Source organism: Lagenorhynchus albirostris, chromosome 8 (assembly GCF_949774975.1).
Source record: "Lagenorhynchus albirostris chromosome 8, mLagAlb1.1, whole genome shotgun sequence".
Taxonomy (NCBI): domain Eukaryota; kingdom Metazoa; phylum Chordata; class Mammalia; order Artiodactyla; family Delphinidae; genus Lagenorhynchus; species Lagenorhynchus albirostris.
The window spans coordinates 92871056-92883506 of record NC_083102.1 but is presented as its reverse complement, the minus strand read 5'-3'; the positions used below and the strand labels follow the sequence as shown (position 1 = coordinate 92883506).

Below are 12451 nucleotides of genomic sequence, written 5' to 3'. Positions count from 1 at the left end.
TCGATCATCCAAAGTTACACAAATAAATAAAATCCAGAATCCTCAAAATTGAACATTTAGGACTTGGGCTACTAGGTTTGGCTACCCACTGTCAACATCCTAAAGACGGTCTTGTTTACATCACAAAGAGAAAACACAAACTGATGTGATATCACACATGCGAAGTTTTTTCTTCTTTCACGGACTAAAAAAAAAAACTACATTATTGAGATATCTACCCAGTCTTTTCACAAAAAAACATTCATCCCTACTAAAAAAGAAACAGGATGGAAAAACATATAGTGAGGTTCTTAGGTGTTACAGAATAAATTAATACTTTAAAAAGAAAACCCTAAAAATAGAAAAAGAACCACTCCAATTTATTCCCACAATTAAAATTAAATCCCAAGCAATAATTCCATAACCTAGCAAAACACACACACATAAAATCCCTCTGACATTAAATTAGAAAAAGAAAACAGTAACTCCAACAAGCTGTTCCTCTTGGACGGCTAGAAACTACCTTTGTAAAAATCCAGAAATAATGGTCTCGACATTAAATATTCTGAATTTCAACTTCTACTGAATATCTTCATCTGTAAATAAGTCTCATTAACAATTTTTGAAAATAAAGCAGACACTATTTCTTTGTCTACTAGGGAAGTGGCACCACCACCAGCAATACTTCTTTTATTTTTCAAACCTCCTACTTTAATATGGTTAACAAGATATTAAAGTGTAAAGTCATCATAAAACTTTAATGAAATCTCAGGTAATTTTAAATATTTGATGCTATCAAAATATTTCGCATTTATAGACTTTATTAGATACATAAGGAGCTTTAAGGGAGATTCAGAAATGGAAATATCACACAACTTGCTGGAAGACTAAATGAGCATACTTCATTTGGAAAAAATAAAATATAATATTTGAAGGGCCAACAATTAATATTAATATAATTAATATAACATTTGAAGGATCAGAATTAATCAAGCGGTCACTATGAATGTGTTTTATGCTTTAAGGCATATAAAACACAAAAGTTCAAGATAATGATCCCTGTCTTTAAAATAACTACAATTCTAGCTGTAGTGAAAAGACAAGAACAAAAGTAAAAAAACCAGCACCAAGGAGGCAATTTTAATTCTGAATATAATTTCATCTACTCCCTGGACAAGCAGCAAGAGGTAATTCTTCCATTCACACCCTACATAGGTTTGGGAAAATTTAGTTTTGGTTTTAATGGCAATTTTATGAAAAGGCACTAGATGGCGATATTGCCTTCAAAAATGTTTAAAAAGCTATTTTGTTCACTAACTTTCAGAACCACAAAAGAAATGTTTTCCAATACACTATAAATATCTTAGAGATTTGAAATCCTTCATCTTAAAGTTGAGAATAATGACATACAGAAATATTAAGTGACTTGTCCAATATTTCACAACTGGTAAAATGGAAATGCCAAGACTAGAGCCAAAGTTTCCTGATTTAGGCCTTAGGATTTTGAGTTCCTTCCATTAAAAAAGTAAACGTGTTAAGTTATAGTTTCTTCTGTAGAAAGTGAAATTAATTTCAACTTACATGTAAAGTGCATATTTTTTCATATGAGATGGTCACATAAAGTGAAAAAGATACTCCATTACTTGGAAAAGCATTGTAGCTAAGACTTGGTAAAATAAAAACTCAGAAGAGGATTTATCATTGTGGCTAAAAGTCTTGGGGAAAGGTGGACTTAAAACAGCTACTAAAAAACTGAACAGATATGAAGAAATGAGGCAAATACCTCTGTTCTCAAGTTCTATATTTTCCAAGGCCAAATAGAGCAAAGCATGAATACTGATGTTCAAAACAAGAAAATGATTCTTCAAGTTTAAAGGAATCATTTTCCCCCCTGATTTTAGCCCAGTGTTTCTGTCCTCTACTGTAGCACACATGACAGAGGAGATCCATACTGGTCACCCACAACCCCATACTCAATTCCTACATACTAGCTGTAGTTCCATCAAGTTTTCCTCATATTCAAAAAAGATATACCGGGACTTCCCTGGTGGTGCAGTGGTGAAGAATCCACCTGCCAATGCGGGGGACACGGGTTCGATCCCTGGCCTGGGAAGATCCCACATGCCGTGGAGCAACTAAGCCTGTGCGCCACAGCTACTGAGCCTGCGTTCTAGAGCCCGCGCTTCACAACTACTGAGCCCACGTGCCACAACTACTGAAGCTCGTGCACCTAGAGCCCGTGCTCCGCAACGAGAGAAGCCACCACAATGAGAAGCCCACGCACCGCAGTCAAGAGCAGCCCCTGCTCACCACAACTAGAGAAAGCCCGGGCGCAGCAACAAAGACCCAACGTAGCCCAAAATAAAAATTAATTGATTAAAAAAAAAAGATATACCAAATCAAATAAGTGAGAGAGATGTAATTGATGCTACTACAGTGATAAGCTGAAATCTGCTCTATTTTGAAAAAAACAAGAAACCCTACAACAATTTCTTGAACACTTCATTCTACCTGTAATAGCTAATTACTTAGAAAATACTTCAAAAAATATTTGGATGGGGGTATTACGATTTCTTTCTGCTTATGATAACAAAGAAATATGGATGGAAATCTTTTGCTGTATGTTTATTTCAAGAAATATCTAGAAAACTTGGGATAATACAGTGAATATGCTAAAGGCAGTGAATTTCAGTATGTTATTAAAATTTACTAGAATAGTATGTGTATTTTAAAGTCATTCCATTAAATTAAGCCTACTTCTCTAACTGATTTTAAAGAAACTGGAATTATTTGAATCTGAAAAAGAGTAGTTTTAAAGACTACATAACCCTGAAGGAAAGGATATTTGCTTATAAAACAAAATGATATACCAAGTTTTTAACTTACAAATTTGATTAAGCAGAAAATTTCAGTATACATTACCTGAAGATGCAAAGTTATGGGATTTTAAATTTCCTACTTCCTTAAGTTCAAAATTCTTATATCAATTCAGCAAGGCAATGGGGACCAAGGTTCAGTGAACACGCCACACCCCTGACACTTCATTGAAACCCAACATTCCATTTTAAAAGAGAAAAAAAAAATCAATGGGAAAATTACGTATAAAATTTGGCTCTATAGTCAGTTCTTCTGGAACATATCTATTCCAATGTGAACAAATATCTGCATAAAAAGAATCTATGAGATGGAAAATGGTAATTTAGCTGTTCTCCATCTCCACTGAAACCTAACACGAAAACAAGAAGAAAGGGATTTATAGTCAAAGTATGACAGACATATACTTCTATTAAGAAAGGATAACCAAACTACAGTGAAATCTCAGTTAACCAGCTAAGCAGGTAGAATCCTTAATTAAGAAGAATTTCCCCCTAAAGAATAGTCATTGAAATTTAGTCATTCAAGAAGTATACTTAAGGACCAATTTATCTTTTTCCTTCAAATTCTATCGAAAGGCACTATTATACACAATGGAAAGAATAAATAATTGGGAGTTGGAAAATTTGAGCTATACACTCTTGATGATACTAACAAATATTTTTGGATCTTTCAAGTCACTCAACCCTTTCTAGGTCTCCGTTTTCTCAAACGCAAAATGAGGGTTAGAGCTGTTAAGCTCTAGAACAACTTCAAACAAACAAACAAGCAAAAACATACACCTTTTCTTAAAATAAAATATTAATTAAAAGTGTAGTAAGTTAAATAAAGGCCGAAAAGCTCTGGCTAAAGTAGGTATAGGGGACTGGAGCCCTGTCCATAACAAGCTGTCCATACCACAGTCTGAGTTTAACAGAACTCTAATGTATCCAAAACATACCATTTAAAAACCTCTAAACACTAAAAATAATTTTCAGAATTATATCACAGGCGCTGCAAGATTAAAAAACAAATTTGTCACTCTTAAAAAAAATTCAAAACGGGGATTTTTTTTTCAACTAACCAGAAACTGGCAAAGATTCAGTGAACATAAATAACTATTGCTAAGAATTCCAATTAACTGATATTTTATTATATCCAATTATGATTACACTAAATAAATTATAGAACTGTCATAAGGAATTTATACATATATGTATATATATTAAAGAAATAATGCTGTCTGACAAGAAAGGAATGGGCTAATAAACTGGAGATATTAAACCCAGTTAATTTCATGGTTTATATAAAATTCCCTACTTCACAAAAATATTTTGAAATCCCATATTATTCTTCTAAGAATAATCCTAATAAGACAAATCAATTTCACTACCATCAGGCACAAAATGAGCCAAGTGGGATACTTGGAATCCCTAACTTTAGCCACAGAAGCTCCACACAAAGAAGTTATACACTGAACTTCCTCACAATAGTTTGTTTAAATAAAAGGTTCTAGGGAGTTTAAAACAAACACACATCTATATATAGATATAACTATAGTTAAAAAAAGTTTTAAGTAAGTCCAAAATAATAATTAAAACAAAATATACAAGTTTAAACATGTAACATAAAAAGCATTTACTAAGGTTTTTCATTATATCCCAAAATTACAAACATCTTAACGTCTGGACATGCATTAGAAATTTAAGCATGAATTTTATTTAAAAATTCCTAAGTTCAATTAAGAAACACTTAAAATGGCACATTTGAAAAGAAATTATATTAACCTCTAAGTATGAAAAAATCTATTATTTTTACATTGATTTAATGTATAAAATTTTGTAATTCAAATAGTCAACCCAACATGGTCATGGTATAAAACTTCATTATTTCATGTATTTAAGCATGAAAAGAAAATTTCCTTTTTGTTAAAAAATAAACTATCAATATGGTATTCTTAATATAACTTCTAAAACTGGTCACTAATGTCTATAATATTCAATTGAAAATATTCTTACCTTTCTTCTGAGCTATACAACCGAGCAAGTCCAAAATCTGCAAGTTTTATCTGCCCTCTGGTGGAAGTAAGATAAAATGAAAAAATATTAGTCTACTCTGAATTGATCTTACACATTCATGTTCTATTCCTAGAACTAAGCAAAAATTCACTGATATAACTGAAACTTCGATTATACTGCAGTACCCAAGGTTCTACAGGAAAAGGCAAATAGATAAACTCACAACAATATAAGGCAAAAATCAGTACTTTTCTTCGGATAATTTCAGCTAATATTACACTAGTACTGTTGTTATATTATTATGATATATATATAGTATATTATTATATATAGTAATAATAGTACTAATAGTTTCTCGGTACTATTCAGTTCCTATTTAGAAAAGTACACTTCAATGAAAATAAAACAAAATGAGGTAATTCATACTACCTTAGTAATAAGACAAATTATTTGTTCAATTCCAGCCAATAATGCGCAAGAAATGAATCACATCATTTTAAATTTATGTTTAATTTTCCACTTCTTAGAGTGACATGGTGCTCTATAGAACACTTTCTACTAACTAAAATCAGGACCAGGCATGCCTCACTTAAACCAACAAATAGTACCAATTACAAGAGAATTATCAGAGTTCAGGTTATGCTGTCAGTGAAATATTTAACATAAGCTTTGAATATGTATGTATGTATGTACGTGCATATACTCGTCAAAAAATGTTCACTTTACAACTGTGATGACTGACTGTTTTTTAAAAAAATTCCAAATTAAAAAAGATGCTAAAACCTATTCTTAACCTAAAACTGAAATCACATCATTAATTATTAGAAGAACCATTCACATTATTTGGAAGAATATCAAATGAGAGGGTCAACTAAGTATTTTGGTTGGGGGGAGTGCCTATAATCTTTATTACTTCCCTCCCCCCCACCCCCCCATGGAGGTATGACAGCTGTTATTGACCAACAACAACAAAAGAAAAGGAGTGGTTAAGTAGTTTGCCCAAGGTCACGTAAACTACTATATGGTTTATGTATACTAGTATATTGATTCAAACTATTACGTGGATTCAAACTCAGGTCTTTATGACTCGAAAACCCCTATTTATATAAGGTCAAAGGGACTGTAAAGTTCTTTAGAGGTTTGATCCAATTAATCCTATTAAATTCCTTGGATTGAGGGGATGGATGAAACTTCAACAAGTCAACCAAGTATTATTTTACATACATTACAAACTATTATTGGAAGTTAATTAACTAAAGTATATTTAACACAACTTCAGACGTAGCCCAAGCTGTAATATTGATTTTGTTGAAATAGTCTGAGCAATAAAAACCTAAATTTTAAATCTTTTTAACAGAATCAAGGTACACATTATATAAGACTCATTTTAAACATATATATCAAACTCATATCATACCTATTATTTAGAAGAATATTTGAACACTTAATATCTCGATGCAAAAAGTTCTTCTTATGACAATAATCCAGACCTTCCATAAGCTGTCTCATGAATGACTTTATGTGATTTTCATTAAAATGAACCAAGCCTGATTCCAGTAGTCCCATCAGATCATGGTCCATATATTCAAACACCAGATAAAATGCACCTAAGAACAACAATTAACACATTAAAGATTTTGTTCTTACAACTTTTCTATAGGCTCAGAAATTTTAAAAAATAAAATGCTGGGGAGAAAATTAATCCTTGAAAAGAACTGCTACTTCTGTCATTTAATAATGTTCATGTCCTTCTCTCTGAATTTAATATCAATACCATCCCAAGGAACTATCTAGCCAGTCTTCTTCTCCCAAAGAAAACTGCTATGATATAAAATCAACACTGCTAATTTCCACACTGCATAGTTTCTGGGTATGATTGATGTAAAATAAATTCTTAGCTGTTTTACATATTGAACAAATTGTCTCTCAGCAGAAGCTGAATAAAATCAGTATAGTTCATCAAAGAAAATTTAAAGATGTTGTAAGAATTACTTTTGATTAAAAAAAAAGAGTCTGGGCCCAGTCGGGCTTTAGATGACTTCTATTAAGTTTTCAATAAACATATAATTTAATTCTTTTATACAGCTCCAGAGCATTTGAAAGCATACAAATTACAACTTTATTTTATAATACCAGCTTATTAATCCTGCTACTAAATCCTAAAACAGCATATAGCACATACACAACATACATATGATAGATTCAAAATTCCTAAATGAAACTTGCACAAATTGAATCTAAAGCTGTATCTACAAATATCTCAATCAGGCAGTTTAATTTATCAATTCGAGAATGGAAAAGCTAATAAAATTCAATACATCTATCTTTCAAAGTAAAAAAGTTATCAATATGCCAAAAAAAGGCATCTGAAGAAAGTTCATGATCAGTTCGTGATTAAAAACAGAGCAAAGGGAATTCCCGGACGGTCCAGTGGTTAGGACACGGTGCTTTCACGGCAGGGCCCAGGTTTGATCCCTGGTCCAGGGATCCTGCAAGCTGTGGGCACGGCCAAAAAAAAAAAAGAACAGAGCAAAGATTTCACAGTAAACTTGCAATAGAAAGATTCTTTCTTAAAAGTTTATAATGGTACCTCTCTGAAACCAACAACTATTGTCATATTTAATAGTAAAATGTCAGATGCTGTACACAAGACAAGAATGTTCATTATTACTAACTATTCTAGAAGTTAGTAAGTAAAATTAAAAACAAAGTATAAAAACTTAAAGTGACAAAAACATGATTATTGGTAGATGAGATGACGATTCTAAAAGATCCAAAAGAATAAAAAAGTAGCTGTGTTAGAAAAAAATCATACACAAAAAATAAAAGACTTTATATATGCCAGCAACAATTAGAAATTAAAATTAGAAACAATTAGAAAGTAAAATTTAAATGACTTTGCAATAGAAAAAAAATACTACAAACAACTAGGAATAAACTTTAACAATTATACAAATTTATTAAGGATTCACCAAATTGTAAAATTCTGTATTTTAATGCAATTTCAGTAAAAGGACCAATGATTTGTTGTTTCTTTTGCTGAAAGAACACTTGAGAAACTAACTCTAAAGTTCACCTTGAAGAAAACAAAACCAGAGTATCAACCAAAACGTTTCTTAAAATAAACATTTGCCCTACCAGAAATTAATATGACCTACTGTACTACTGGGACACATAGAAAAATGCATATAATATATACCAGAAAAAAAAATCCCAAATACATATCTACTAACTATGAAAACAGCCATTTTAAATCAGTGAAGGAAAAAAAGAGGCAGAATAGTACTGGGACAAAGGCAGTAACCCCAAAGGCAGATTGGGAATTATACCAAAAATAAACCTATTAAAAAACTGACAAATTTCACTAAATAAAAATTTAGAAACACATATGTAAGAAATAAATATGAAATAGAGGTAAAAGGCAAATAAATGACAAGCTGAAGAACCTATTTGCAACATAACAGATTAATTTTCTTAATATAAAACAAAGTCTTGGGGCTTCCCTGGTGGCGCAGTGGTTGAAAGTCCACCTGCCGATGCAGGGGACACAGGCTCGTGCCCCGGTCGGGAAGATCCCACTTGCCGCGAAGCGGCTGGGCCCGTGAGCCATGGCCACTGAGCCTGCGCGTCCGGAGCCTGTGCTCCGCAACGGTAGAGGCCACAACAGTGAGAGGCCTGCGTATCGCAAAAAAACAAAACAAACAAACAAAAAAACTTACTACAACAACTAAAAAAAATAAAATATCTTGATAATTTGTTATATTGATTACATACTGGAATAATCTATTGATATACTGGGTTAAATAAAAATATTATTAAAATGAACAGAGCTTTCAAAAATGAGACTAACCGATTATTTTAAATTAAAATATAATGTCTTGCATTCTGTTTCTATTAGACAGTACTGAATTAGAGTAAGAATTGAAACAGAAGAGCTAAAACTATCTCTGCATGCAGATGACCTGAATGTTTGTTCTCTGAAAGGACATATACATTCAATTTAAAAAACTGTTAAAAACAGTGACACAATTTAGAAAAACAGCAGAAATAAAACATACAGTAGTCACTGGGCTTCCCTGGTGGCGCAGTGGTTAAGAAACCACCTGCCAATGCAGGGGACATGGGTTCGAGCCCTGGTCTGGGAAGATCCCACATGCCATGGAGCAACTAAGTCCGTGAGCCACAACTACTGAGCCTGCGCTCTAGAGCCCGCGAGCCACAACTACTGAAACCCCCATGCCTAGAGCCTGTGCTCCGCAACAAGAGAAGCTGCCGCAATGAGAATCCTGCGCACCTCAACGAAGAGTAGCACCTGCTCTCCGCAACTAGAGAAGAGCCCGCGCACAGCAATGAAGACCCAACGCAGCCAAAAATAAAATAAATTTTTAAAAAAAGATCTAAAAAATAAAATAATAAAACATACAGTAGTCATTAACATAGCTACCAGTTAAAAGAAAAACATGGAGGTCCCATTTATAATAAATAATTTTTTTTAATTTAAGAAATGTGCAAAATACATCAGAGATAAATTACAGAACACTTTTAAAAGGCAAAAAACTATAATTAAAAAAATGGATACATTCTTAGGAAGGCTCAACATGATAAAGATTTTCCCTAAGTAATTTATAAATTAAACAAAGCTCTATTTTTAAAAATACCTTGTTTTCTTCCTACAATTAGATAAGCTGACGTTATATCCACACAGGAAAATAACTAAGTAAGAACAGCAATGAAAATATCTGAAAGAGAAAGGCGGGGTGGGCACTAGGCTCTACCAGCCCAGACAGTTTAAGACAGAATAGTGAATTCCTATAATTAAAAAGTGTGATACTGCGAAAGGAACATGAAATAAAACAAATCCAGAATTACACCCAGGTATATATGGAACTTTAGTAAATGATAAAGATGGCATCATATCAATTCAGTGGGAGAAAAGATCAACTTATTATAAATCAGCAATATTGGGACAACGTGAATAGCCAGATAGAAATAGTTAAAACTGGTCTGTTCCTCACAACATATATACCAGCATAAAAAGCAAATGAACCAGTATTAAATATAAAAAATAAAACCATGAAAGTATTTTTTTTTAAACATGAATTCCTTAATAACCTCAGAGTGGGGAAAACTTTCCTAACTAGGAATCAAACCAAGATGCAACAGGGGAAAAGGGGGAAAAGACTGATAATGTGACTATGTAAAAACAAAAATCTACTGAGCAGCTGAAAACACTGTAAGCAAATTTTGAAAAATATAGCAAACTGGCAAAAAAACATTAGCAACTTATTCCAGATAAATTACTTATACCCACTAAAAAAACCTCTCTAAATTGAAAAGAAAAAGATTAATAGCCGCACAGAAAAGTGGGCAAAAGACAGATAACCCAGACCACACACACGAGCAGTAGCCAACTGCCCTTAAACCAATGGAAAGTCGCTTAGCCTTGCTCATAATAAAAATGTATTTCTCAAGCTAAAACTTCACCACAATAACAAATTAACAACAGCTCAAATGTATGACACCAGATTCTAATGGCAAAGCTGTAAGGAACACTCTCATACACTGCTAGGAATTTGGCAATATCTAGCTAGCTTAATCATATTTAGCATTTCCATTTCTGTTTGACCTAACCAGCCCAATTCTACGGGCCTGTCCAACAATTCACTGACAAAAATACAAGATGGTGTAGGCAGACAGCTATTCAAAGCAGCATTATTTCTAATAGCAAAAGACTGGAAACAATGCAAGCATCTATCAGTGGGAGACTAACGGAATAAACTATGATACATCCACACAGCAGAGTACTGTGTAGCCATATCTATCTACTGATATGGAGTAATTTTCAGTATATATAATTAAATGAAAAGAACCAGGAACAGCAGAGCAGTTATTAATATGACATCTTTTATATAAAAGGGGGAGGGTGAATATGTAGCAAAGAAAAACTGTAAGGATGAACTAAACACTTAAAAAAAAAGGTCGTCCCTGGGTAAGGGAGAGAACTGGAAAAAGGAATGAAAATGAGACTACTCTGAATGTGCCCTGCTTTACAGCTTTGAGTTTGGAACCATGTAAATGTTTCACATGATTAACTATACATCATCACACTGAAAAGGTTAGAAAAACAGTACCTGAAAAATTAGAAACAGATGAACCTACACGTGTATCAAACCGTCTATACTAACATTAACTGATTATGGATTCTGACTATATTATCCCTAGTGGGGCATATGCTAAGGACAAAAAGAACCAATAAGAAATCTTAAACTGCATTCAGTAGTCTTCTTAGTAATTAACATTGTTATCTTGAAATTATTATATGTATATTGTAGGACAATGCTAATTTCTTAGGAACCAAGGTTTTTAGTATTAAAAAAAAGACAAGTATAGGATCAAAAATTTATAAATCCCGCACTTTTAATTTTAAATTAAAATCATTTACAGTAGCCAGCCTCTAAGGTGACCCCAGTAATTTTCATCTGCTGGTATCCATGCCGTCCATTCAAGGATGGCCTGTGTGACCAACAGAATATTGAAGACGTGGTAATGTCACTGACCACCAAGGCTAGGTCATAAAGATATTGCAGCTTCCATCTTATTTTCCTGGATCATTTGCCCCGAGAGAAGCCAGCCACCAAGCTGTCAGAATAGTCAAGCAACACTTTTGAAAGGCCCGTGCTAAGAAGAACTGAGACCTCCCCTCAACAGTGGAACGACAGTTTGCTAGCGATGTGAGGGAGCCACCCTGGAGTAGATTGTCCCAACCCTAGTTACACCTTCTAGTGACTACAGCTCCAGTCAACATCTCACTGCAATCTCATGAGAGAATCCAAGCCAAAACCGCCCAGCCAAGATGCTCCCAAATTCCTGCCCAGAGAAACTGTAAGAGATAATAGCTTCCAGCATCACCTCTGAAGTACAATTGTCAAAGAAGTGAACTTATATCTAAATAATCATCTAGATCTAACTTCCATTTATAGGAAATATCAGGGTTAGAAAAACAAGCTACCCGCCACCAAAAGGAAGGATACTGTAGATGACAACAGACTTAAGATAATAATTAACCACATACAATGTGCAGATTTCTTGTTTGCATCCTGATTCAAAGAAAGCCAACTATTAAAAATATTTTTGAGACAACTACATGAATATGGACAGTTAGATAATAATATAAAATTGCCAATTTTGTTAGGTAGGCCTCCTTCTTGTCTTTTTTAACATAATAGCAACTTCATTATAGATTACAGGCAGATAATCAAGAATTTATGTTTACAATATAATGCATGGGATTCACTCAAAAATAACCCAGCAAAATAAAAACAAGTCGAGGGAGAGAAATAAACAAGATTAGCAAAATGTGATAACTGCTAAATGTGAGGGATGGGGACAATGGGATTCATCATACCATCTTCTCTACTTTTAAGTATGTTTGAACATTTCAGTAATACTGAATTTTTTAAGTGTCTGAAACAAAACTAAATAAATGAAAATTTTAGAAGGCATTCAAATTATGCTGAATTAAGGGATATATTTATTATTCCCATATTTTTCATTTGGTTTTTATTTCTATCGAGGTTGTATATTTACGTAGTTTTAAGCAA

The 12451-nt window shown here is 33.1% G+C and overlaps 1 protein-coding gene across 2 annotated transcripts in view; it reads right to left on the bottom strand.

Annotated features, from left to right (window-relative positions):
- Nucleotides 1–12451, bottom strand: part of CDK13 (cyclin dependent kinase 13) — a 111084-nt gene that overhangs the window by 34605 nt on the left and 64028 nt on the right. For both annotated transcript variants that reach the window (XM_060157352.1, XM_060157353.1), the window contains exons 6-7: nt 6268–6457; nt 4851–4907 (exon numbers count right to left, since the gene is read on the bottom strand). In XM_060157352.1, the coding sequence (XP_060013335.1) occupies nt 4851–4907; nt 6268–6457 (247 nt within the window). The remainder of the gene's footprint in view (nt 1–4850; nt 4908–6267; nt 6458–12451) is intronic.